We start from the raw sequence: 27,969 nt of genomic DNA, 5'->3' as shown, positions 1-27,969 counted from the left end.
AAATTTCACTCAATAGCACACCTTTCCACTGCTGACGCTTGATGACGCTGGGTGGATACAAACCATGTTCCTCACCATACACTAGAATAAATTGCAGCATTCTTTGCAAGGGAACAACACACAAGAAGCAGGCATGTCACTACCAGCAGACAAGCAGTGCCGGCCACTTATCAAGAAATGAAAGAAACAGACCAGTATGCAACAGGAAATTGAGCAACTGAAGATGCAGCTCAACAAATTCATCCTTGAGAATAGACAGGCAGAGAGAGTACTCCAAGAGGTAAGTTTAGTTTATCTAACATTTCACAGTAGCTGTTTAATATTTAAGTGGTGGTAACATATTTGGTTTTCATTAAAACCAATGTCGGCTGATACTGTTTTACTTCTTGGCTTAAAAACAGAGATTGATCTTGCTCAAAGTTTGACAATAAATGGAAGAAACCAGGTACAAACTCATTTTTGAAGAGTGCCAAAATTACTGGAAAAATTAATCAATGTGTATACTCTGGACACTAGTTCTTCATATGCTTATTAAAACTGTATTCAGGGTCATTTAACGTGAATGACTTATTATGACATATTATTTCTTTGAAAATTTTTAGGCATTTTTCAGATTATTTGCATCTTGATCTTGTTCAACTGATGGAGTTTACGGTCATAATTGACCAAACTAAACTCATTAAGTTATTGGCAGGTAATCATGACATACTTGGCATGCTATATATATATATATATATATATATATATATATATATATATATATATATATATATATATATATATATATAAAAGTGTCTTTGGTTTGGAACATAGGTCTTTATTCTAAATTCAAAACAACTAAAACCATAAAATGAAGGCGGGAGCCCACTTCTGGAACAAAAATGTCTGATAATTTTACCCCCAACCCTGATACGTCTTCATTACTTACAGAATAAATATACAGTACTTGAAAAACAGATCCTTGTCAGAATGATCAATAGTCATTTGTTGACTGCATTCTTCAGTGTCTTCAGTTTATTGAAATTTATGTCTTCAGGTTTAAAGGTCATTTAACTCACAGAGTTTTACATTAGAACAACTGAACAACAAACTTATGTTTAAGTTCAAACTAAAATATCAGTGCTTTTTAGAGTGAGTTGCGATACACTTTTTGCCCCTGTTTCTATTCTGTCCATCGTTGTGTCTCTGCGAGGGAGTTTGATGTTGTTCCACGATGTCTTCGTGGTCCTGGATGAACATCTTAATCTAAGAGGGAGACAGTGGGAAACAGTATGTTACGATGATCATTTTCTGTCACTCTGGCTGTTTGTCGGCATCTCTGCTCTGTCAGGGTACGTGCCTTGTCCAGCTGTTTCTCTGTGTCGTTTATATCGACACTTTCCTCTTCTCCTAAACTGCCAGCTGCCATTTCATAGAGGTTGAGGGTCGCCATCTTAATCTGTCCCAATAGCAGTGTTTTCTTTGCCGCAGTTTCCTGAATGTGGTTCCACTTCCTTTCCTGCATGAGGACAGGGACAAAGAATTTCATACTGAAGATGGTAGTTGAGTCTTTAAGCAACATTTGATCTGGTCCATGTGTTCTGACATCGGATTTTGACTCGGGATTATGTGTGGTACCCAGGTTAGAGCTTCAGAGCGCATCTCCTCCAGCTCGGTCTGGAGCCGGGAGAGTTGTCGGTTCTTTTGCAGCTGCAGCAAGTCGTACTGGTCCTCCAGTGCCGCCAGTGCTTTTCTCTGTCGGTCAGCCTGTTCCTCTGCCTCAATCTGCCTCTGATAGAGCTGGTCTCTCAAGTGGAGTTGACTCTGCAAATGATCCACGAGCGAATCCACATCTTCAAACTGTAACACACACACACATTAAAGGCGTAGCCCCGAAATCCAACTTCATTATCTCCTCAAAACATGTCAGGGTTTTCCATAGTGTTTTACGGCACAGTCGGGACACCTCGCCTGAAACAAAGACCACTCCTACTAGCATCACACAAATTACTGCAATCTTCTGAAATAAAGCATCGACCTGCAGGGAGAAAGAGCCAGAGGTGTTATTTCACGCAGTGTGGCTACTGTTCAAGTCTTCATCCAGAGACACGGTGAGTCAAGACTTAGAGTGGCTACCACCATGACTAAACAATCTCCAGGGGTCAAACTGAGCTTTGGACCCTCAGTGAAATTTTTCAGTTAAAGAATACTTACATTATACTGAAGGGGTTGTGTGAGGAAAGCCGTTGGGCATTTATGCTTTCAGAGCATCAAAAAGATGAGTTATGTGTAATAGTTTGGAAACTATAACTGATTTGGTTTGGAGTTGACATGTTAGGTGGTCCTATGCGTTTCAAAAAGACTTTCAACTGACAAATGGTTTGGTGAATGAATTTAGTCACGTTTCTCTGCCACATAAAAATGCTGTAGCCTACCTTAGTCCTTTTCACTATCTGCTCCATGATGTCCTCGTACACAGTGTGTCTCTGCACCTCACACTCTAGTTTCTGTTTCCTCTCCATCAGTTCGACCTTCTCCTCCTTTAGTTTCTGTATCTCCGCGTCCTGTTGAAGAAGCTCTTTCCTCTCCCTCTCTGTTTTCTCAATGACTCGATCAGCAGCTTCATCCTACACAGAAGGAGATTTTAGTTAGTTAGGCCGTTGTCATCCAGTTCCAGCTGTGAACCCGGAATCCTCTATGTAGAGTCTAATACAGGAGTCATGTGTGAAATATGGTAACCTACTGTACCTTGAGAAACATATCAAAGCTTAGCTGTAGGTCCTGCACTTTCTGGAGGTTCTGGCGCAACTCATCTACGCGCTGTTGCAAACCTTTCAACTTCTGCATAAAAACACACACAGCAGACAAAAGTTTACTTAGGAAGATTCGCTGATTCTCAAATGCATGTCTGTTTTCCTTGGAATCTTTAATTACAGGGAGGAAGATGGAAGCGTTTTTTGAATTTATCTTATTTTCCTAATTGCCAAATTTTACACACATTAATGAAAATTCAGTAAGTCAAGTTTTGGAAATTGAACTAAAGAGGAGTTTTTTCAAAAATGTTAAAGCTATGAGGACTGTGCTTTTATTGGAACTGTTTTGAGAAATTTGGCTTGAAGTCTGTTTATTTTATTTATGTTATGTTCCTATGTTACTATTTACGTGGTGATGTTGCTCACCATGCTGCCCTGTTTATTTTTGTTTTATTTAGGCTGTTCTGCTTTCCTGGCGTTGATCTCTATTCGTCCAAAGTCCTCTAATAAAGCAGTGAAACCCAGCTTTTAGCCGGTTGCCCACCTGTTTGCGCTCCTGTAACACCGCTTTAAGCTCTTCGTCCTCCCGGCGTTTCTTCAGTAGTTCAAAGACGGCAGAGCTTGTGTCAGGTGCTCCCTTCGTCCCAAGGCTGGCCCCCGCACACGGCCCCCTGTTCACACACAAGCGCAGTAGTGGGTTATTGCCACTGGTCGCTCGGACTGATTCTTTCCGGGCTTCGCGGGATCAGACGGGGAGAACCGCGCCACATCGACTCACCGTGAGACCTGCTCCCGACGGATGGGCTTCGACAGACTCATGAGTCTTGGTTGTTTGACGACTTTCAGAGCGATTTCACGATGCACACTCTTCCTCCTCTGGTCGTTCGTTGAAGTTTGTTTTCAAACTTTTCTGTGAGCGTGCGGTTCCTGCGTCTCGTTTCTATGGTAACACACACCCGGGACCTTTAAAGGCACAATCCGGCATTTCAGGGCAAATAACTAAATAAATAAATAGAATATTTAATCTATTCGTCAGACTCTACTAGAACTGCAAAGATTAGGCGATGAATCAGTCAGTTAGTCAGTTACTAGAAAATTGATCAACAACTAGAAATTTAAATGTTAACCAAAAGCATGGTCCCACCAAAACTTCAAAAACATGGTCTTTATATTAATTTGATATGTAAGTCAAACTCTTCAACTATATCCATTGATCATTTAAGTAATTTCTCAAGCAAACAGTTGATGGTTCCAGCTCTTGAAAGATCCCTTTAAACATTTTTCAGATATAAAAATACTTATCTTAATAATAATTTGCAGATGATATGGTTTTTCCCACAAAAGACTTCAGTTGACCAGCTAGTTAAAAGTTCTTTAAAGCACCTTTGTTCCTCTTCCCTATTTGATGAATCTAGAATCTATGATTATGAAAATAGAAGATGTGTCTCCTCCTACACAGTAAAGTCAGTGCTCAGTGTTGGTGCATCGGGTTTCAGGTTCTTACATCCAACTTGTGTTAAGTTGTATATTTGGACCACAACTGGCCTCCAGACAGGTTGAGATATCGCAGAATTTTGCTCGTACAGGCTTGTCTTAAACTCAGGTTTGAAGTGAGCACAAAGAAACTTCTCCCTTCAGCAGATGGATTTGAAAACAGCCGTCTAGTGTCAAAATCACATAGTTACAGCTTGTCTTGCCAGCTTGTCTTATAATAGTGTAAAGTGAATATCTTTGGCTTTTGGATTGCTGGTTTGACCAAAAAAGCTACTATGTCATCTCTGGTTCTTGGATGGGCATTTCCAAGTACTTTCTGGCATTTTATAGACAAAATTTAGTCATCAAGATAATCAGAAATAATCAGCAAATTATCCAATAATCAAAACAATAATTAGTTTAAACCCTATCATCAATACACCACCATGAATGGATTATTGAGCAGGTAAAACAGGCACTGGCCTATGAGCCCCTGGATTTGAGGGGGTCCCTAAGCCAGAGCCTCTGTTTAAAGTTACTTTAAAGATTTTTCAATAAAAGTCAAGGGGCTGAGTCAAAAGAGGGTAAGCTCTCATCTCAGTGTTTTTGTTCCTAACTCTGATCTGAGTCCTTTCATGTTGAGTATCTGACCACCTACAACATTAGGCCATATTAATTTTTATCACATTTGTTAATACAGCAGCAAGGTCCATACTTAGGGTAATACTGTACTGCTACTACCTCTTACTAGCATAAGGCTGCGTTAAAATTGGTAAAGCAATTAAAGCTTGAGTGTGAACAAAATAGAGAAGTTTTGTGTGATTTTTTTTTTTCACTTCAATTCACTGGGGAAACCCCTTCGATGGGGCATTTGTGAGAAGGAGTTTTTGTATCCTTCTGGATGGAGGTTACCTGGAACACAAACCATTCATAAACTGATTATTAACATTTACAACTGCAGACTTGATTTATTAACATGTATAATTGACTAACTTTAACTAATGACTCATTAGGAACTGAGAAACCGAAAACCCTTTATGAATTTCACATTTATTAGAAAGTGTTAAACCATAAAAACTTGTTAATGGTTGATAAACCTTTATAATTGAATTGTTACTGAACAGAGACTCAAAACAATATTATTACCAAGACAATGAATTTAGATGGAGCACAGTGATGCATGAGAGCCTTTATTCAAACAACAGAATGGGAACTTCTTAACTTAAAAATGTAATTTAAAAAAACAGCCCTTACCATAAACATTTCACATTTACTTTATTGTACTCCATTAGTTTTGCACGGATATCAACAGATAGTACAACTCTATATATTAGGTTACAACATAGTATGTCTTGTAAATGTTAATAGTTAATAAATGGGTTTTGGTCCAGATGTCCTGCAGCCCTTTTCCAGAATATACATGGTCAAACAGTCTATTGGAGACGTCGCCACAATGAATTAAAGAGCTAAAAAGACAAGCAAAAAAAACTCGTAACCTAAAGTTGTTATAACTGATTTAAAAACACTATGTAAATAATAGTGTTTAACAATTAATTAAACCACCAATTACAGCTTATAATTAAGTTATTTATAATCAGTGCCTTGTCAGAAAGTGGTGCATAGTTTGGCTTTACTGGCTTTCCGTAGAGAGGTGGAGTAGTCACGTGATCAAAGCTTGTGATAGCGGAGTTCCTGGAACAAACAAAACAAATGACAGCTTATCAGCGGACTGGGCTTTCGCTGCATGTCAGTCGCCTTGATGTGCTGAAATCCTATTTTTACCATGTCAGCAACAAAACGGAATATTTAGAACCGCTGGTGGATAAATTACTAAGGAAAAAGACAGCGGAGCAAGCCAATAGCTGGGCGTTAGCTTAGCTTAGCCTTGACAGTGCGTCTTCAGTTTCGGAGTTTAATGAGCAGGGACTGGTTGGTTGCGTTTTCCACAAATCTATTCTCTGGATACTATATCTACGCTAAGACGGACTAGTTGTTGCCTTGATATCCTCCGTCGGCAACTTTTCTCAACGGGCCATAAAAAGAGTGTTTTGTTTACAACCAGTGACATTGTTTATCTTGACAGCACAGCCTGCCTCTAGCTGCTTATCACAGGGAAGACCTCGCTAGCTATTCCAGCTAATGTTGGTTATTTGTGTGTGTGTGTGTGTGTGTGTGTACAGTATACATATGAGGGCTGTTCGTTTCCAGTTGATCGTTTCCACCAGGAGACACCTCGGTCAGCTCTACGTCAGTGTGATGTGAGTTGTGAAAAAGCTCAGGAGAGCAGTCACTAAAAATGGAGGCTGTAAGACCAAATAAGACCAAAGCGAAAACCAGCAGAAAATCTCAGGTGAATACAACCGAGTCCGAGGTCCTGCTCTTTCCTTTTGAAATCACAGGTGGAAGGGGGGGGGGGCTATTCCAACAAGCATTGTTTAGATACAAGACAGGACTCTTCAGTCCATCAGAGTTAAATGTACACACACAAATATGGACAAATTAAGAGTATCCAATCCAACATACATTTATGTCTTTAGAAATTGAGTGGAAACTGGAAGACCTGCTAAACATGGAAACTACAACCTGTTACACTGACACATTGTGCTGAGACGACATAATTTACTATTTTTGCCACATTTATCATAATGTTTGCTCTCTAGTCACACACCCTTTGTCACATCTAGAAAAACTATAGCACACACTTTGTTAACCAAGGAAATTTAATCTGATTTTTATTTATTTATTGTCTTATGTCTTCAGCTGGTCAGGAAGCAAAAGCAGGCAGAGGAAGAAAAAAGAGCCACAGCCCCCTCAGCAGTCTGTGATGAGGCCTCCACCTCTGGCTTCACTGACATCCCCCTCAGTCTGCCCTATCAGGAGCCAGAGAAAGAGCAGCAGGACGCTGTTCAGCCCCCTGAGTCCACAGCACAGCCATCAGATCTGTCCTCTGAGGAACAGAAGACCTCTTCATCACCAAATTTATCCACATCTGTGTTAACTAAGACTTTACAGTCAACTCTGAGTTTGTTAACAGAGACGTCACAGTGTACAGAGCATCTGACGGAGTCAAAAAAGGAGAAAGAGGTGGATGACAGAGTGGCAGCTCAGGGTACTGAGCTTAAAGCTTCACCAAACACCACTGAGTTGGGAAAAGACAAACAATCATGGAATCAGCCTTGTGTTTCAACTCCGTTTGAGATCCCAAATGCCCCGAGTGCTCCAGTACTCTACCCATTCCTCCCTACACTGGAGGAGGGTCCTGTGATACAGCTCCATGAGCAAGCTGTGAACAATAGTGCAAAAGGACCTGCAGTGTTGGCACTTCCCGAGCAGGAATCTTCTCCTCCGAGTTTGCAGCCTATGGAATTTGTAGCTGAACTTTCCAGGAACAAACTCTACCCAGAGTTACCCCAGACAGCTCCAGAAATTCAGGTGCTCTCATACACCAAGAGATAACATTAAGTTAAATAATGAATAAGTTTTCAAGTGGTTAAAGACGGAATGGGTTTGATTACTGTTTATAATACATGTACCTGTTTTGTCTTTCCCCTCAACCAGTAAGACAGAGTTATAGTTATAAAGTTAGTTCTTTATATTTTGATTATCAGTGTTTCCAATAGATTGAGAATGTGTTTGTTGAGTATGAATTCATCATTTTAACAGACTTTTCAATCGGTCAGATATTGAAATTTCACAAAACATGTATTAAGATGAGAATAGCCAGCTGTTAGTTATGTTTATTGTATTGTGATGATACAGGTTTGTTTTCATGTTTTCCTGTTTTTAAAATGGCGTATTAGACTGTTCTAGCTGATTGAATAATAATTGTGTCTACTTGTTTGGCCGTGGTATCCACGTTATCAGTGATTTTCTGTTTACAATAAATCTTCACCTGCCACATTGTATCAGTGAATATCAAGATTAAAGTATTTAGTAAAATAAATATTGTGATAATTGATTTTGTCAGTATTGCCCAGATCCACACTACATTGGAAAATAATCTCACTCACCTCATGTTTTTCCTTCTGCAGCCGTTTTCACTGGAGCAGCTGAGTGTCTGGGAGCCAGGTGGAGGCTTGCAAGCATGGTTAGAAGGTGTTGAGGTGTGTGCAGCCCAGTTCTGTGCTCTGGCTCGGCAGGAGAACCATGAACTGACCGAATTGCTGCAGAACTACTGGCGCTGCCGCAGACAGCTGACCCAGTCACACACACAGCTACACACGCAGTCCTCTGAATGCAAGAGCACACAAAATCGTCTCTGGAGCTTCAGAGATGAACAGCTTACACTCCAGGTGTGTTTTTTGGATAAATAAAAAGAGAAATTTAGAGGAAAGTGAACTATAATGATCCTCTGCTGTTATAGCATTTTTAATATAATTTCTTTCCCCACAGGGTGTGTGTGCAGACCAGTCTAAAGTGTGTGGGTACCACCGCTTCCAGCAGGCAGATTTCAGTCAGAGTGTGCTGGCTGAGCTGAGGCGACTGTTTGAGGCTCGCAGTGAGCTGCTCCATCAGAAGGTGGCGCTGCATGCGTACACTGCTCTTCTGTCACGCCTACAGGTGGAATCATACTTGTATCTTCTACTGAAAGGTGAGAGACCTATAAATTCTACTTGCCCTGAAGTAGCCATAGCATGTCTGTTCCAAACATGCCTGTCATGCATAGTGTACTACCAATGTAAAGTGTATACACTACATTAGCTTTGTCTTGTTTGTTTGTTTTTGTTTTCAGATTGTTCTGGCAGCCAAACGCAGCCCTGCTCTCTCCAACCCCTGAAAGAGGCCATAAGTGTCCTGTTTAGCTTCACACGTAGAATCCTTGACGACACACAGTTCCAAACAGACATCCATCACTGGCTGGAGAGATTGGTATGGACACACAAACCACTTTTCGCAGTCCATCTTCCCCTGTTTGAGGTATTTTTTGTTGTGTTTCCTCACAAGGCTCTGGTCCACTTTCCAGGTGGCAGTCTTGCTGCGTGTTGGAGGGTCAGGAGAGCATCTGTACCTCCTCTGCCATCTTCTCTGCTGTCCTGCTGGGGTCGGCAAGTGGTCTGCACCTTTCATTCAGGTTAGTTATAGATGCAGTCTTTCATTTTTTGTTTTTTTATTGTTCGGTTGTATTGTTCCAAGTCAGTTGTTAAGCTGGTAGACGACTGGAGTTTTCTTATGATTATCTGCCCCAGATTCAAGTTTGGGGGAACACCTGTGGAGTGCAGCACTTTATGCAAGCTCTGGCCATCCTAATGTCGCCTGCCAGGTGAATAAATGAGCCCCTTTAACAATGACTCTTTCTCATACACTGACTGTGGACTGTGCAATCCAGTTTTATGTCTGCAGTTTTCCATGGTCATCCTCTCAGGGTCTAACAACCTCACATCTCTAACCAGTGGCTTCTCTCTTTTGACTCAGACACCGTGCAGAGTTTCTGGGCCATATGAAGCCATGTGAGAGCCAAAGCTCAGCAGCTTCTGGACCTGAGTCTGGCAACTGGACCCTTGTGGACGAAGGCGGAGAAGAGGTAAGTGTAGAGAGGCAATGATTGCATTTTGAGAAAAGGAACCAAACTTCCACATTACAGTTTGACAACAAAGAATTATCTAAAGAAAATGAGGCAAGCTTAATATGTAGGAAGATTCAGGTGTGGTTATACTGGACATGGAAGAAAATAAAAGCTGATAGTAAAAAACAAAAGGCAGATAACCATGGTTATTGTGTGAAAAAATGTATTTTCCTGGTAAATATACAATATCTTTTTTGTTTCCTTCACGGATCGTGATTCAATTATAATTCTAAACGCCCTGTTTTATGTCAGTCAAAAAGCGATGAGTCACTGAGGTTTGTAGATGGTGATTATAAAACAGAATGTTCTGATCTTTATCTTCTACTGCTGAGTCACACTTAAAGCTGTTGAAAAAGGGCACCAAATGAACCCCTATGATCATTTAAGTCTCAGTCTGCTGGCTTAAAACCATGATCGCTGCCAGTACTGATGTATTTCTTAGGAATCACTTTGTTTTGAGAACCTTCAAAAAACATAATGTATTATTTTTGCAAGACAGTAAAATTTTAAGAAACTGTCACTTAATTACTATGGTTCAAAAATATATATATTTTCCAATATTTATATGTTAATACACATCTAATCGAACGGTCTGTCATTCCTATTTCATATACACCGATCAGCCACAACATTAAAAGCAGTTACCAGTTTTAATGTATGTATATATATGTATGTATATAAAATAACAAAAAGAAAAGTAGCCTCCACTTTGCATTTTGTCTTGATAACTATTAGCAGTTCTCTATTTTACACAAGTGTAATCCTCTATTTTACACAAGTGTAAAATAGAGGATATAATGAATTATTTTCTTAAATATAATATTTAGTCATTTAACCTCGGACTGCGTTGTCCTACTGTTTTCTGTGTTTAGGATGAGGATCCAGAGAGCAGCTGGCTGCTTCTCTGTGAGGAGGATTTGATCTCCTTTCTGAACCAGTTCCCCTTCCAGCAGCTCTACTCACACATGCTGGGGATGAGCAAGCAGGGTAAGGGAGTCTGTCTGTCCTTCGGTCTGTTGGTTTGCATCCCTCATTGTATGAACTGACAGACCACTCTGTTTGCAGGTGTGTATGAGCCCCAGGCCTGCTCCAGTCAGAAGATGATGCGTGTGTTTGCTTTTGCTTCCTCGCTCATCGAAATTCTTGCTCTCGGCCTACAAACCTACAACAGAGCGCGATACAGACAGCTAGTCAAACGAATAGGACACATCATACGGTCAGTGCACCAATAATATAAGCAGAAAATACATTTCTCACACATCTTAGGCCAAATTACAGCACCATTAACATCAGAAAATTTATAACATTAGAAATGTGTCATGTTTGTCTTGTCTCCTTTCCCTCAGTATGACAGTGTGTTATGTCAGTGATCACTGGGCCCAGTATGTGAGTGTGACTGGTGCTGGTGGACCCAGCTCTCATGTACACTCTCTGTCTTTGGAAAAACTGCAGCTCGAATATGATCACCTCTTCCTCAGAGCTGTTTTACATGTACTCAGAAACAAAAGGTGAGGAATTGGTCTCAAGTTTAATTCTGCCCTGGAAATGATTCACTTTATGGAATTTTGTACTTATTTTCTGTGGCCCTCTCTCACAGGTTGGGCATTTGGTTGTTTATGTCTGAGATGCCATATGGGACTTTGTCGAGCTCTATGCTGTGGAGGGTCCTTTATGTTATGCAGAGCGCAGAGACAGCAGGACTAGAAACACTCAGCTCTGCTAGTGACACAAACTCCTGCATTCAGGCTCTCAGAGGTACCGGTATAAGCACGTAACCTGCACAAAATATTATCTTTCAGAACCTAAAAAAAACTGTAAACTGTCATTGCATTGTAGCAATCACATTGAAAGCTAATTGTATCTTAAGCACAAATGTTAAGGTGGTTTTTTTTAAAGAAAGATTTTGAATTGAACCTTTTTTCAAACTACTTAAACTCAGTTTCACATTTTGCAAGAAATCTGGCTCCTTTGCTACGTTGGGACTTCAAGACCAGGGATAAATGAGTCGTGTCATTCGTCTGACAGCTGTCATCCTGATAGTTTATGACTGTCTTTCTCATAGACCCAGAGCACCAGGAGAGATTTGAGCAATGGCTATGTGAGGTGAACAGCTCTGATGGCATCTCCCTCCTCACTGCACTAGCGCACATGGCTACACCGACTCAGCACTCTGACCCTACCTTCATCACCACTATAACTCTGCTGATTTACCAGGTACAAGAAGAAGATGCAGAATGAAATACTAGAAGAGATGTGTATAAGCCATTAAAAGAAAAATAAATAGTAATCGAGTTTTTAAACAAAGCAGATTAAGTCTAGCTCTTTGTGAAATATCATAAACTTGTATTTACTGTATGGATGATGGATCTGTTGTTTATACCTAGAGTGTTCCATATAATCCACTATCATCCACAGTGGAGTGATCCGATCCATTGTTCAGCACAGTTTGTAACTACATTAGACTTAGCCTTTTTCTACTGAAGAGGGTAGCATAGAGAAAAAGATCAAGTTTGAATGATAAACTGAATAACACTGGTTAACATTCATTACTCTGGTCTCCTGGTTAGAAGACATATAGTACCTACCTTGTTCTTTGACGTCTCTCTTCTTATTTTGCTTCAGGTGTCTTTTGTGAGTGTGTCTACCAGAGAAATATACTCTAAGGTAGGGAGGGAGTTGCTGGCTGCCGTAGCAACAGCCCATCCTTATGTTATTTCTGTGCTCCTGGAGAGACTGAGAGAGACCATACAGACTGTAGGAATGGTTAGTACTGTTATTCTATAACAACGATATGCCTTTAATTGCAAGTACTTCTGCATTGAGAAGAAAATTATATAATTTGGCAGATGTCAAAGTCATGAGTTTTTGTTTTTGGCTGTGTGTTTTGTGCATGTTAGGTGGCTCTATACTTGTGTAAAGAGCTGCCCCTGAGTCTGTGGCGGCCGCTGCCAGAGGAAATATGTGTGATCGGAGCCTGGCTGCTCCAGCATCCTCTGTCTGCTGTGGAGAACCGGCTGGCCTGTGTCATCCTGGAGGGTCTGAACTGGGGTTACACACAGGTAGTCGTGGGTGCATTAAAATTGATTTTTCCTTAAGGGCATTGACAGAACACTTGTGAGTTTGTAATTAAATGACTAAACCGGTTTCCTCTCGTAGGATGGCCCCTTGGCCCTGTCTTCATCTCTCCACAGTGAAGTGGCTCTGTTGGTGGCTGAAGCCTATCAGAAGTACCTTACTGACAAACCATACAGTGGCCTCATATCAGAGGGGATCAAACAGGTGACACATCTGCCCATTAACCACAGACATGTAATTTGGCTCATTCAACAAAATTACTTATGATTTTCCCTCTGTCTCGTTTCCTCCCCTCAGGTGTCTTACCTTGCCAGTGTCCTTCGTTTGGGCGTATCTCCTGAAGCATCCTTTAGTCAATGGGCATGGCAACTGTTGCTAAGGCTGAAGCTCCATGGCAATGCCCAGAGTCCTAAAGGAGCCTGGTCAGTCCCTGCTTTGGCGTCCAACCCACCTCCAGAGATCACACACACTCCCAGCATGCACCCTGTTCTCAGGGCTGTAAAAGCAGGCATCCCAATTGGATGCTACCTGTCCATTGCCATGACAACGGTGGGACACAGGTTTGTACTCACACGTACAACCTAAATATTAATGTACAATTTGCCCTTTGACTTTGAACCTTGAATGGAGTTAATCTCTTGTGGACTTTTTCTCTGTGTTTTTTTTTTCTAGCCTGGAACACTTTTGTACTGATGGAGTTGGGTTGTTAAAGAGTCTAATACAGTCTCGCCACCTGAAAGCTGCTGTGCATCTGCTGGACAACATCCTACCCCCAACGTACCCTCTCAGCTTCTACCTGCTTAACAACTCTCAGTAAGAAAGATACATCCTTAACACACAGCCTATAAAAGACCAGAAAGAAAGATATTTATTATAGCAGCCACTGTATCTCCAACAATGTACTGTCGTCTCTACTGTCATCCCTCTGTTGATGCCAGGTTTGTAAGTTGTATCCAGCTGTTCTTGCAGTACGACAGTGTGTGTCCCCAAGGTGTGACACAGCAGGTCACTCACCGGGTAGCACCACTCTTCACAGGGACCACCTATGGAGACAATGTCAGACTTCTAAACAGTGTCATTCAGGTTTGTCACAAAGAGTCTTTATTTGAAAATAAATATACTGTATATTTCAGGTCTTCAGTCATCAATTTTTAATAACCAGGATTCCTGTAAAAGTTAGAAGACAGATGGAAAAAGTACTTTAAGAATTAGTAGGTATGGAAGAAATATAGGAACAGACTGCAAAGTCTTTACTTTATTTGTGTAAGTATTAGTCAGCAATATCATAAGCCAGTAGTTAAAAGAAAAAGCATTGAGAAAAAATGCCAGTACTTTGTAGACAAAATAAACTGTAGTAGTATGGGGCTTATTTGCACCTTTAACCAGTGATATAGGTTTTAGTCACTTAACATTTCCTCAAATTTTATAAAACGTACAGAATGTATGGATCAGGGTTAGGGTTCATTTTTAAGCAGCAACATCTTGTAAAACAAGTCTAAGCTTTCTTATCTCATACATCTTCATATATTATAAAGATGACATGTATGAATAGGTTTGTTTTATCTTCTAGAGTCATGTGGTGGAGAGTTCACAGCCCGGTCGTGTCGGAGGTGCAGCAGTACTGGAGTTTTGGGTGGGAATTCTGACTCAGCAGAACCTGTGGTACCGAGACAAAACAGTCCTATTCCTCATGGATCAGATCTGCTGTGCTGCATTCACACACCACCAGGAGGAATGTGTGCAGAAACTCCTGTACCAACAGCATAAGGTATTTACTCAGTTTTGTTAGAGGTTTGCATAATTTAGGGACTCTCATGGGTCTCAAAGGTGCTGAAGTATGATTTTAGCACTGAAAACTGCCTTCAGTAAAATTATAAAGATAAATATTACATTAACATTAATTGGGTCACACATTACAGAAAGAGGAAGAGCTTGGTGGTGAGGGACACTAAAAAGTCACCTTAAACCCGTTAAGCTTTGACGATGGTAAAGATTTTAGTGCTGTGCAAGCAGCAAGTGGTTAATTTTACAAGGTGATGAAACTGGTCTGCTATCATTAATTATTGTATTCTTAAAGCATAAATTAGCTTGGAGACTTTGATTCACTTTATTAAGTTTCAAGTTCAAGTTTTTCATCATGACAACTTGAGGAAACTAGTACTACTCATAAAGGAGCAACAGTCACAGTGACACCAAAAATGATTGTCATATTTTCCATTTTTTTATACCTCATGCAGAATGCTTTGGGTTACCATGGAGATCGGGGTCTGCTCTCCTCTCTGGTTGGTTGGATTGCTGGAAATGCCACGCCCTCCTTCATAGAGGGCCAATCCCTGAGTGCAGAGGTAAGGGTCCCAACTGTATGTGCAAGTACTAAGGCTCATATCAGCAAAGCACTCAGTCCTAACTGACTTGGTGTTGTCTATGTGTTTGTAGGTTTGGTTCGCCTGGCTGGTGCTGAATATGGAGGGCATGTTTGAGGAAGATTCTCAACTGAGATGCTGTGTTGAACAGGAGCTCATGTCAGAGCTAAACATCTCCCCAGAACAAGCCTTAAAGGTATACAGACAAAAACACAAAAAGTAAACATTTGTTGATTACTGTTATTGATAGCAAGCATTCAGTATCACTTGACGCTGAGAATTTACAAGATATTTCAAAATACAAGACACAATAAGTGGATGACAAACTGTTGCACAACTTCAAATAATTTTGCACTCTACAACATATGACTTAACACAGACCGCAGTTCCAGAGCACTTGCAAAGCCAAAGAGCAGTAGCATGGTAGTGAGTGTTTGGTAGTCTTTTCTACTGCTAGTTTATGATCCGTATTGTATGTAGCTGGTGTTAACAGTGTGTATGTGTCTGAGCCAGAAGGCGCAGCAGAGGCTGAAGTTGCCGGTAGCCCCTTCTCTGCAGCGGCTGCAGGTGTACCGCTGGGCGTGTCAGGCTTTGGCCACACCCCCTGACCACCCACTCCTTCCTCTGATCTGGCAGAAGTTCCTACAGCTCTACCTCAGACAGCCTGGGCCTGAGTATGGGTAAGATGCGCACGCAAACATAATACTATCCCTCACCAGAGAAATCAGGAAATAGGCAGAATCCATGTGCAGGTACCATGTATCTGTTGGTGTATGTTGTCCACCAGGCTGGCTGCAAGCGGATGTATCGGGCGAAGGTTCTTCCAGGCTTCATCTCAGGCCGCTTTACTCAGAGATCTGAGACAAAGAATACAAGAGATGTCCGACTTCCACCATTCAGCCAGCCAGGCCCTTAGGGTTCCCCCACCATACACACCCTCATCAGACAGCCAGGGCGATGAAAGCCCCAACAATCCCCATCCCCCTTTCCTCACCTCTCCTCAGCTACACACAGAGCTGGTCAGGTAGGTCATTGATGCTTAATGTGTGAATTTCCTTCCTGTTGTCTGGCAGGCAGTACCAGACATTATTATGTGTACAGGCTTTTAGTTGCCAGCTGACTTGTCTACAGGTTGTTTGGTGTATTTGCCGTGTGGTTGGATGATGAGACTCTGCAGAAGCAGGAAGTGTACCTCCCCTCTCTTCCTGCAGAATATGAACCACACAGACTGGCGCAGGTCATGCAGCGGCATCAGGTGGGTGTGTCTTAGCATTTGTCTTTTTTTCTGTTTGTTTATATCAACAAATTTAAAAAATGAGGTTTACAGCAAGTTAATCAAAGCTCTGGTGTGTTACATAATATTGCTCTTACATTTTAATGTGTGTTGTCATGTTGTGCTGTAGGAACTGTGGCTGGAGTATGTGGACAAGGAGCGTCTGCAGTATGATGAGAGGGAGGTTTTGTCTCTGTGGGAGAAGGTGCAGAGTGAGCCAACCTTCCTGCAGGCCCAAAATCCTGGCTTCACTGACTACGCCAGCCTCAGCAATGGTACAAAATTATCACTAATGATCTAAAAGATTACATAAAGGTTCATTTCAGCAGATATGCAGGGGTAAATGTAAAGGTGGACAATTTTGAACTGTGACTAAAATGAGCATAAATCTAGCAGTAGTTCATACACTATAGATATATGCTGTAAATAGGAGTATTAATAATATTTCGCCAACAAAAATAATTAGGTGACTTTTCCCTCTACCATTTCATCCTGTTTGCACGAAACTTAGACTTTTTATTTCGTTTTTCAGTAGTTTGATGTTTTGCTCTGTGTGCAGCAAGGGAGCGTATCCTGTCCAACCTGCAGAAGCATCCAGTTCCCAGTCCAGCTCCAGACGTGCAGCAGCAGAAGGCTCCAGTGGCTGAGGTACCCAGCCCCTGCCTCACTGACTCTAAAGCTGCAGCTGAACTACTGCAGCAGGACCTCAGCATTCTGCAAGACCAGGCCAGGTATTCAGAGATCCTACACACATTAAAACATCCACATTGTCAGTGGCACATAGTGCACGCATACATACACAGAAATGCACTCACTTCTTTTTATAGACACAAACACACGCATTAAAACATCTACAAAGCTACACACTGCTTCTGAAATACTTCATCTTGGTGTCAGGATTGCAGTGGCACGGGAAGCTCAGCAGGTGGCGATGGAGCAAGAACTTCTGGAGAGCCTTCCCCTACTGTATAAGAACAGACCAGAGCAAGTAACCACGGCCCTGGAGTGTAAAGGGAAGGGGGGGCTGCCATGCCAGGGACCTGCAAACATCACCGTCACAGTAAAACCCCCAAAACTGCATACATATCACATTGTTAGATACCACCGGGAAGTCTTTGCCGTGAGTTGTTCATCTATGTCTGTGTGTGTGTAACCTCGTAGTGTGAGCGTGTCCATAGACAGGAGGCAGTGCAGACTCAGATAACATCACTGCGCAGGGACGTCAAGAAACTCCAAACCGACGCCATGGCTCCTCCACCTCAAATCCTGGCCGAGGCTGCTGTCCACACTGAGAACTTTATCACGTCAGTATAAACAAATTCTGCTATCGAAAGAGAGAAACATTATCTACGCCACAATACGTGCAAACACATTTTGGAGGAAAAGACTGGGGTTTTTGATTAAAATAGGGTCGTTTTGACTAAAGCATGGACTATGTTTATGTGCTCAGGGCTCTGGTGAATATGTATAAGGCACAGAAATCTCCTGCAGTGCAGCATGTTGGCGTGTCAGCCTTTTACCAGGTGGTCTCCTTTGTGTGTGAGGACACACTGCGACATCCCCCAACACGCCAGTACCTCTCCTCGTGTGTGGAGATACTGGGACAGGTGCGTTCACAGCATTGCAAGATTAATATTACCCATTGTTTGGTTTTGTTCAGAATACCCAAACAAAGTAAACCTGCAACCAAGGGCAAGATTGTTTGACTTACCTGCTCCAAAGTGTCTTCAAGAGCGTTACACTAACCCTAACCCAACAAGAGACCTAAAGCATGGTCTCCCTTTGGGCTATTTAAAAGGATACTGAATCAGAAATGGTACTGCTCAAGTATATTAAACTACTGGTTCCCTGCTAATTCTATTATGATTATAATTATGTGGATTTAAATAAAGAGAGGATATAATGGGTAAAAAGTGAAACAAACATAACAAAATATTGGAGGTAGTACTTCAGCCATTGAGACATCACAACCAGAATGTGAGGCATTTGAAGAAATCACTGTACATTTGGGGAAACCCCATCATATTGACATAGACTACCTGTATAGCCTGACTTGTGCAGGACAGTCGGGCAAACCGTATTGAAGGTAGGTGTCAGGGCAGAGTAGGGGAGGTGTTGGACGAATGGTCAAAACAATAGATAGAAACAGAAAGAGCACTTACAGATAAATAGAACACAAATGTTACCAGTTAGAACCAATAAAAGGAGCAGGTTCACTTCATGTTGAACTTCATGTGTAAATTTGCTCATGAATTAAATTGTGTTTGTGTCTAGGTGTTTATCCAGGGCAATGCAGAGGAGTGTGGCCGTGTCCTGAAGACCATCCTGGAGCAGCGGCGCCTCTGCCCGCTCATTTCCCCCTTCTTCACTCCTAACGCAGCACCCAATCAGCTCGTCTGTCTCTACCAAGACGTGGTGACATCCCTACACCTCGACAGTGCTGACGTCATTTTCATGCTGCTCACTAAGGTTAGTAAAGACACAAATGCAACACATTGAAGAAATATATACTGTACATCCACAGCATTCCAGTTACAGCAGTAACTTCTACACCTCCCCCTGCAGTTTGACTTGTCCCAGTGGCTGAATGAAGCCCATCCTGTGTTTTCGGAGAGAACCCGTTTGCTGGAGTTGATCCACGGAGCTCTCTGCGTCTGCGGCCGAGACCCGGAGCCTGAACTTCTCACACCTTTTCACCTTTTCACCAAACACTGGACCTGGCTTTTACGCCACCATTTTCCTGATCACTACAGTGACTGCCTGCGTCTGCTTATGACCAGTAAGAGTGTGTGTGTGTGTGTGTGTGTGTGTGTGTGTGTGTGTCTGTGTGTGTGTGTGTGTGTGTGTGTGTGTGTGTGTGTGTGTGTGTGTGTGTGTGTGTGTGGTGAATTTAAGGATTCAATAATTATTAACTAAGGAAGGCTCAACTTCACTCATCATTTACTCTATCAAATCATCAAATATCCATCATTTTAAATCTCGCTTGCATGACTGCTGATAGAACATCACATAATGAATGGTTAAACCAAATCAGACTATACACTCATACTGAATGAAAACTATTTTGTAGAGAATTGCTTGGGAATGGCCAATTTGTCACATTAAACTGCAGCTTTTCTTTGTTTGTTATGTTACACATTGCCTGTTAATGCACTTAGGAGCAGGGACTGCTTTGAAAAGTCTTCTTGTTCCTCATTCAAGTGATTCGGAGAAAACACATTTATGCGCCTCAAAGAATGCCTCCTACTCATCTTCCCACCAACAAAAGATTAAAAATAATCAATGAATGCTGTTAAAGTTAGCTGAATCATTCCTTCAATCTACAGAATCACATCTGAGTTGAAAGTGTGTGTCATTTATCAAGACAGAATTTGGGTTTTTTGATATAGCCTTATGCGATGACATGGTTCCAAATAGAGCCACAAATGCTAAATCAATCATCAAATACTAACTAACTATTTTATATCAAGAATATGGAGTTTAGTTTTGATGTGCAACTTCTTCAACAAACTAAGACATTTTTTAACTTCACCAGGTTCCTCAAACCAGTTATTGAGTCCAGAGTGCTGGAAAGTGACTCTGCGTGTGCTCGGCTGTTTACCTCCGTCCCGCAGCATCAAGAGCAAAGCTGAACAAGCCCTTAGCACGACTGATGTCCCTGGCCGTGCTGTCGGGCCCCAAGCCTCTCCCCACAGATCCCCCGTCAGCCTCTCTCCGCAGCAGGTTACTAATGTTGATGTTAGATTCAGACCCTCTTCATCAGATAGAGGCTTACAAATTGATACCTAAACAGTCCTTATTAGTCCAACGATGCTGTGTTGTTTTATTGGTTGCTAATAGGTGGATGAGACGGTTGACTGGCTGAGTGATTACTTCCTGCGGAGTCGTCTCAGTAAGCCAGACCTCCGCAGCTTCGGCCTCTACTCTGCCTGGACTCCTTACATTAGTGAGGTGGTTTCCTTCTGGGACCATTTGATTAGTTGTCTCATTAACGTGCAGCTCGGCAGCTGTGCCAGAGAGTCAGTGGGCAGCAGCAAAATAATGAAAGGTAACCACCAAATGTCAGCATACAGTACCCCGAGGGTAGTAAGGCTTGTGATCATTTGTAGACTTCAACCTTTTTGTTTTGTGCATATTCCTTTGTTGTTACCTGTCGTTATGAAAGAAAAATGACCTTTGCACTCTCACAGCTCTGCGGGACCTACACAGTAAGACCGTGAAGTTATTTAAGCCTTGGATCTTTCCTGTGGACACTGATGATGGCGGGTAAGCACTGCCCATCCTCAGCTCTCAGACAGTCATTGGTTTTATATAGAGAGCTGTTGTCAGTGAGCCCAGACAAAAGAGACTCCAGAGAGGGCAGCAGATAAAAACTGTTCACAGTCCACAAGATAGATTTTTTTTATTTTATTTATTTTTTTACTTATTTTTTGAGATGTAGTCCTTGCTTCTTTTGCAGGTGGATAGCAGATGCTTATTGTGTAGTAGTAGTTGTAGTTCAGTTGTATTACACAACTGAACCAACAGTGAGAGACTGCTTTATCTCTGAAGCATTCTATACCTTACTCAAAATAAAGTACAAACATGACACTGCTCAGAGAGAAAATAATACATTAGATGTTTACTTTTTAGCGTTAGACAAGTCAGCCTTGTCAAAATAAAGTCTATCATGTAGCAAGAAGTTTGTACTTTGATTCTCCTGGTTGATACATGGAGAGAGCAGTGTAGTGCTTTCCAGGGTTAAGAAAATGGAGAAAAAAAAACAAAACAAAACAAAGAGAATGTCAATATCAGTGTCTCTCTGTCTCAGTAACCTCAAGTGTTACCCGTGGCTGGAGACTGATGCGAGTGCGGCAGGATGTCTGGTTGGACTGTATGCTCAACTCACTGACACGCTACATCACAAATTCAGAGGTGGGTCCCCAGTGGTGCTGCGTTCACACGAGTGAGTGTTTAAGTGCTGCTATTCTTTGTTACCTGTACTGTTTCGTGTGTGTCGGTACGTTGCAGATCGTTTGCTCCCCGGTCAGAGAGGGGCTCTGTGGCTGTGTATGATGCAGTACTGCGAGAGCTGCACCTCGCCCCGTACACCCGAGTACCTTCTCTACCTTTACCACACACACCTCCGCAGCCTGCCCTGGAGACGCCTCCACCCTGACACTCAGCTCATGGAGCAGCTCTTCAATGTGAGACACTCTACCCTCTGACCCCCTGACCCCCCCTGACACTGCGCACTGGTCTACACATTTTATGACACTGGGGAGCTTGTTAATTTGAGACCTCGGTCTTTGGCACCAGGTCCTATTATTAGCCTCAATTCATGTAATTATAGTCTCAACACCCTGTTCCTGGGAACAAGCTCCTGTCTCTCCGGTCCCACATAGCTCTATGGAGGCTACTATACAGGTTCAAAAAAATATAATGTTATTGAAACAAAAATCAAATCCCCAAGACTGATAATTATATATGCTTATCAACAAATGGAAAAATATACCAAAAAAAGGTATAGAAGTAAGCAGGAGGAGGTAAAGCAAAGGCAAACCAGCTGCTATTTTCATTATTCAAACAAAAATATCATCCATTTTGTCCATCTTGTATTATATAAATCAATCATCAAGTCAATTTTTTTCATCTCATACATGTCTTTAAAAATGTTTTGACAATTTTCTGCTGTATCTGTAACCATGTGTGCATTTGCAAGTTATGATATTTTTTTGCTGCAGCAGTAAGTATTTTCAAAAGATATGTCTCATTCCTTTTTAATTCTTTGTGGCAGTTTCTTCAATTAAATTAGATACATTTCAACGGAACTGGATTATCAATTTAGCCATAAATGTGCTGCTCGCGTTAAGTAGGAGTCAAACATATAATGTATAATCAGAAGTAATAAATATTCTGAGTACAGTTATTTGACACTCAAGAGGTTTGATTAGTTTGTAGTTCTTTCCACAGTATAGCTTTTTTTAAAATTGTGTCGCCGTGCTGTGCCTGCAGGTGGAGAGAGGAAGTCCCAAGAGCTGTTTCCTGTTTATGGGAGAAGTGTTATGTGAAGTTAACTGGGTCAGCGTCCTGAGTGACCACTTACAAGAACCTCCTGCATCTACAGCATATCCAACTTTACCAGACATGGGTACTCAGAAGGAGTCGCACGCCATGTTAGTCTATCTGCTGTACATGCTAGTTTTTCTGGCAAAGGAAGACCAGCTCCTGAGTCAACAGGTGAGTCCAGACTAGTTTAGTTTCACATCAGAGTCAGACCACTTCCCCATCTTTCATTCATTCTTCATTTTTTTTTATCCTCTATCTGCAGGACTCCCCTCTGCTTAGCCTGTTGGTCCAGTCCACTTCTCTGCCCTGGCATCAACTGGACCTGTCGTCATACCAGGGCATTATGGGATATGTCAGCACTCACTACCCTCCCTCTTTGCTGCTCAGTGCGGATTCTGCCCCTCAGCTGCTACTGAAATCACTTCGTAGTGCTGCTGGGCTCCATCCCCGCACTAATGAAGCTCCACACCGGGTGAGACAACACAGTGCTGTTTGTTTTACGAATGACAGATTTAGTAATGCGTCATAAACCTCTTAAGGTCCATTTAGACTCCATTATAGCCACACTACATTAAAGGTGGTTTAAATCTCCCAAACAAGCTCAACATGTATTAGCCCAGTGGTTTCAGGCCCATAAATTTTATCATAAAACTTCACTACTCTTGATTTAGAGTGAAGAGGATGAGTGGAATTACAGATAAATAAATGAATTAAAACCTTTTTAGCTACTTACAGTTGAGATTAGTGAGAATCAATTTATAGGGAAAATGGAGGTACTAGATATAACTCTCATTTAGCAACTGTAAAATATAGAGGAAAACTAGAGTTAGAGAATATAAGAATATATTATTGAGTGCCCTATATCTGCACCTCCACTCCCTTAGGCAGTAAAGGTGGGAGGCTTAGAACATCCGCATTAAATTTAGACCTAAACAATTCAGTTTACTTTGCCATGTCTGTATCTCCACCAAAATTGTCTCCACCAAATTGTACATAAATGTAACACTTCAATCTTTATAGCTGTTGCTGATGTAGAGCAGAAGAAGCAGATTTTATAAGGCATTTGATAATGTTCCAAAGTAGACAAACCTCTATACAATACCCTTCCAAGCTATATTGTATATGGGACCGCTGTGAGATCCAGCAGTGTGTTTTGTCTGTAATTTCACACCTTCATTTAAAAAAATAGTCAAACAAAATAGTCTTACTGTCAAACATAGGTCCTGCTAATTATAGTAAAAATATGCATGAAAAGCTGTGGAAATTGGATACACTCAGCATAAAACATGAATTTACGGTTAGAAATTAATTAATGTATTTCACTGGTAAAGCTTAAAGAGTCAGATTTCACCTATCAGTAAGGGAATATATAGAATATCTTTTATAGTGTGTACTATATATTTTATGTTATGCATTTATTCATGAATCTATTTCTGTATAGCATTACCCCTAACAAACAAACAAAAGCAAAAAAACTGTAATCTCTGTTACTTTCCATCTGTCAGGAGGAGACGCAGAAGGCTGGAGCGTATGTGTGCTGGTGTGTGCAGTCTTTGGTGACTGTGGAGCAAGGAGGCAGCATCAGCCTCAGCAGCCTGGAGGCTCAGCTGGACACACTTCTGGAAAGCATTGTCACATTCAACCCAGCAGGTGAGATGTCCTCACTGTCATCTTTAACATTACCACCCATACAGACGACTTTCTATCATTTATCCAGCCTTCCGTTTTTCCTCTGCAGAGACGGGTTTGGAGCAGAGGCACATGGCGTTCTGCAGTCTCTTCAGCGATGCTCTGGCTTTGCTGAACGGAGTGGGCGTCTCAACAGGCGAGGCACTCGCTGCTCATGTCATTACCTGGCTGGAGCGGAAGGGGAGGGGTTTTCCTATTCTGCCCCTCCTTACAGCTTGTACCCGCTGTCTGGCATCAGTACGGCACATGACGCGTATCATGGAGGCATGCATCACAGCATACTTCAACCATGGTAAGCAGAGTAACAGTTCAGGTTTTTTTAGCACCCACGTTATTTAATGGAGGATTCATTTTGTTTGTAGAGTCGTCATTTTACAGTGTTATAGTCTGGCAGATATCTCTGTACCCAGGCACATGTTAGCAGACTGTGTATAAACTACTATTGTTTTACATAATATAGTTATTTTTTTAGAGTTTTTCAAACAGAGTTTTTGTTTGATTTCTTTAGTGCCAGTCCTCTCTTCATACAAGTTCTAAGTTGGTTTAGTCCTTTAAATTTCTCCCTTTAGAATAGAAAGCTAAATGTGATATCAAGGATTCACATGTTTTACCTCCAACTGTCTGTGTTTTTGTTTCTCCCTATTCAGCTGAGGAGGAGTCTGTAGGTTGGGGGCCTGTGTTGGCATCGCTGCAGGTGCCTGAGCTCACAGTGGATGACTTCCTCTCTGAGAGCCACTCAGGAGGCAGCTTCCTGACACTCTATGCCTTCATCCTGCAGCGCCTCAACACTGAATACACAGCAGCCAATGAGAGAAGGACTCTGGCTCTAATTAACACATGGACCAACCAGGTCTTCCCCAGGTTTGCCCCCCCCTCAATATCCCATTTGATGTGGCTTTTAAAATTTCTGTCATTTCAAAATGCCAGATTTGTTTGATAATGTGTTGCAGCTTGAGTTTCAGGTGTACTGACCAATATACTGTGTGTGCTATGATGGGTTTTGTCTATCCAGTGGTCCAGGTGATGAAGCCAAGCTGTTTCTTTGGTGGCATAAAGCGCTGAATCTGTCAGCGGAGCAGCTGCAGCCGCAGGCAGGCCAGTGTGAAGTGTCAGGAGTCATCATGGGTCTGTTGAGGTTGCAAACCCGGCTGCTTCAGCTGGGAGAAGAAAGACTGAACTCCGGGCTGCTGGGAGCTATAGGCCTGGGGAAGAGGTCGCCTGTTTCTAATAGGTATGCTCACATGCATTTTAGTAGCAAATCAAAACACCTGTCGACCAGACAGAGTAAAATATTCATTTGCCACTGTTGATAAACCAGCTGTTAATGTGAATCTACTGTACGTCTAGGTTCAGGGTGGTGGTACGCAGTCTGGCAGCATTCCTGACCGTCCAGGTACCATCAGAGACCGAGCTTCGACTCCAACCCACCAGTGACTTGCAGCTCTCTGCGAAGGCACAGCAAGTATGCAACAAAAACTGCAAATACAGTGTTTTCATTTTCCAGTCTGCAATTATCTCCTAAAAATAACTCGTGTTTTTTCTGTGAATGCAGATGTTGGGGATGTTGGAGGCCATGCCCAGCAATAAGCAGTACGTTGAGTTAGAGGACTCTGTGAATAAGGCTGTCCAGTTCATCCGCTACCCAGGACATTGTCTCAAAGACGGACCCCGACTTCTGGCCCTGCTAGCCAACCTCCTGTACCCTGACCTCGGATACCTGCACATTATCCGTTAACACTGACTTAACCTGACACTCATGCTGGAAATTGGGAGGAAGTTACACTTCTGTGTGACAGAAAACCTTGCTAGAGCACAAAGTTTCCAAGTAGTTGCACTGGTACTGAATTGCTTTTGCTATAACATCAGCAAGAGCTACATGTTTTATCAGCGAGGGATTTGTGTGACAGAAACTGATGAAAAAGCACCTTTTGACTGGTAATGTCCAATGAAGGATCTTAAAACCAGCTAGGTGCATAAGAAAACCTTTTCTCGCTCTTTTCTTTGTCTCTCGTGTTTATGCCTTGTTGCTTTGTACATAACTTGCCTGTTGGTTTTCAACACCATCTGTTCTAGTTTTGATTTGAGAGAATGTTACACATATTTATTGAAGCAGAATTCATGAATCAGAATTCAACTCTGGGCTTTATATGTCAATTTTACATCTGTATGTGGAATCTAACAGAAAAAAAATAGACGGGTCCTTAAATTAAAAAATTATTTGTAGGAAGTTGAAGGACAGATATAATAGCGTTATAATTTTAGTAGTACCTTCTTAAAATTGGGGGGGGGGGCAAACCAGGAAAGCTGTATGGATAGCTGTATGATACAACTCCAGTTTTCTGTTGATGCTAACTTCAAGCTACGAGCTACAATCTGAAATGTCTCAATCCTAGATACTGTGCACATACAGATGAACACAGTGGCTGCCTGTATGAAGTGATCATGTTTAGTTACAGGACATTTGCCAGTATTATGTTCATGTCCAGCCAAAAGCGCTTTGCTTGTTTCTTCCAAAGAGAAGTTACTTTCATCTGCTCAGCCTCTTAAACCTTCTTGACCATGTGCTCTGGTTGTTTGATCTGTGTCTGTTAGGTACAAAAACTGCAGTCCGAAAAAGCACACACACTAGCAGATACATCAAGTAACACTTACAAAGTGCCGCACCACTTGGCTTCCTTATAAAGTAGTATGTGCTCTGTGAAACAAATTGCTAATACCGCTGGTATTACTAAAAGAGCAGGGATGTAATAATGTTGGAGCTTGTCTATAACTGCACTTATATACAAACATGGTGGCATTTTAATTACCTTTGTCAGTTTACCTCTTCTGTTTCTCTGTGCCATCTCAATAATAATCACGCTGCACTTTTGGAGCCTGAAGCTCGCCTTATTGCGTGTGTTATGTGGTGACTGTTAATGCCAAAAGCATTTCTTTTTTTTTTTTTTTTTTTTTTTTTATGAGTCAGTGATCAGGAATGGGTCTGTAGAGTTGCTGCAGGAGAGGAGTGACAGAGCCAGGCTACACAAAGGAGACACTACTCTGTTCAATAACTATCTCAAAGCTGGTGTTTATCAATTCAGCTCTGTGACCTGGGACCATATGTAATACATGGAGCCTCTTAGAGCAGGAAGACTCATCTAAACACCCTGGACAGTGTCACATGGGGAGACACATAGGTGGGAAATGAATCGAGTTGTAAGGAACAAGTGAGGGAGTCAAGAGGTCCGGACAGCAATTAGGGAAACAACACACTATGCAGCCTTTGCAACAAATCCTACATCTGCATTCTCTGTGCATAACGCTGCAGATGGTCAGATTGAAATTAAAGCTCCTTTGTGTAACAAGCCTGGTATGACAAGTGTGTACTGTGAATAATTTGATTGGCATCCACATCTCGTTGTTCTCTGCATCTGGGCGAAGGTACAGCAAATCTGTCGCTTGAAAGAAGCTTTTACAAAGATTGTTCGGGGCGGCTATAAATTGAGCTGTGTGTGTACACACATACATCCAACAACCTCATTTGACACAACCACATCTGAGAGAAAACCTCTCTCTCTCAGGCAACGGTGGTCTCTATGGTTACAGGTAGGGTAGAAGTGAGAGAGAGGAGGTGGAAAGGACGGGGTGTTCTGAGGCTGTGAGAGGGAGAGGAGAGGAGGGGAGGTGGGAGATGCTTACAGACGCTCGTTGCTGCCTCCTCTTCACACTCAAAAACAACCTCCGGTGTGTTCTGTGAACCCCCCATCTGTTGTC

At 41.9% G+C, this 27,969-nt stretch overlaps 2 protein-coding genes across 2 annotated transcripts; one reads left to right on the top strand and one right to left on the bottom strand.

Annotated features, from left to right (window-relative positions):
• Nucleotides 1-969: 969 nt before the first annotated feature.
• On the bottom strand, nucleotides 970-3,551 carry LOC120804948 (coiled-coil domain-containing protein 42 homolog). The gene is made up of 7 exons (XM_040154695.1): nucleotides 3,511-3,551; nucleotides 3,277-3,403; nucleotides 2,728-2,820; nucleotides 2,415-2,606; nucleotides 1,618-1,839; nucleotides 1,340-1,498; nucleotides 970-1,245 (listed from the first exon to the last, which is right to left on the bottom strand). Exons 1-7 carry the CDS (start codon nucleotides 3,549-3,551, stop codon nucleotides 1,117-1,119), a joined length of 963 nt encoding a protein of 320 aa, XP_040010629.1. The 3' UTR covers nucleotides 970-1,116.
• A 2,303-nt stretch (nucleotides 3,552-5,854) lies between these two features.
• On the top strand, nucleotides 5,855-27,551 carry epg5 (ectopic P-granules autophagy protein 5 homolog (C. elegans)). The gene is made up of 46 exons (XM_040155192.1): nucleotides 5,855-5,951; nucleotides 6,386-6,555; nucleotides 6,966-7,637; nucleotides 8,237-8,497; nucleotides 8,598-8,796; nucleotides 8,938-9,074; nucleotides 9,169-9,276; nucleotides 9,392-9,465; nucleotides 9,618-9,726; nucleotides 10,641-10,755; nucleotides 10,834-10,984; nucleotides 11,115-11,276; nucleotides 11,366-11,523; nucleotides 11,831-11,982; nucleotides 12,391-12,531; nucleotides 12,666-12,827; nucleotides 12,925-13,047; nucleotides 13,141-13,403; nucleotides 13,516-13,656; nucleotides 13,782-13,926; nucleotides 14,414-14,611; nucleotides 15,081-15,188; nucleotides 15,280-15,402; nucleotides 15,720-15,886; nucleotides 15,994-16,230; nucleotides 16,338-16,461; nucleotides 16,610-16,754; nucleotides 17,039-17,210; nucleotides 17,377-17,539; nucleotides 17,641-17,783; nucleotides 17,930-18,086; nucleotides 18,754-18,948; nucleotides 19,045-19,258; nucleotides 20,015-20,202; nucleotides 20,320-20,527; nucleotides 20,670-20,745; nucleotides 21,290-21,393; nucleotides 21,490-21,665; nucleotides 22,474-22,698; nucleotides 22,790-22,999; nucleotides 24,033-24,177; nucleotides 24,266-24,508; nucleotides 24,864-25,077; nucleotides 25,229-25,447; nucleotides 25,564-25,678; nucleotides 25,769-27,551. Exons 2-46 carry the CDS (start codon nucleotides 6,502-6,504, stop codon nucleotides 25,949-25,951), a joined length of 7,779 nt encoding a protein of 2,592 aa, XP_040011126.1. The 5' UTR covers nucleotides 5,855-5,951; nucleotides 6,386-6,501; the 3' UTR covers nucleotides 25,952-27,551.
• Nucleotides 27,552-27,969: the final 418 nt, after the last annotated feature.

Source organism: Xiphias gladius, chromosome 19 (assembly GCF_016859285.1).
Source record: "Xiphias gladius isolate SHS-SW01 ecotype Sanya breed wild chromosome 19, ASM1685928v1, whole genome shotgun sequence".
NCBI classification, from domain to species: domain Eukaryota; kingdom Metazoa; phylum Chordata; class Actinopteri; order Istiophoriformes; family Xiphiidae; genus Xiphias; species Xiphias gladius.
The sequence above is the reverse complement of the archived record's forward strand: the minus strand, read 5'-3'. Positions and strand labels throughout refer to the sequence as shown.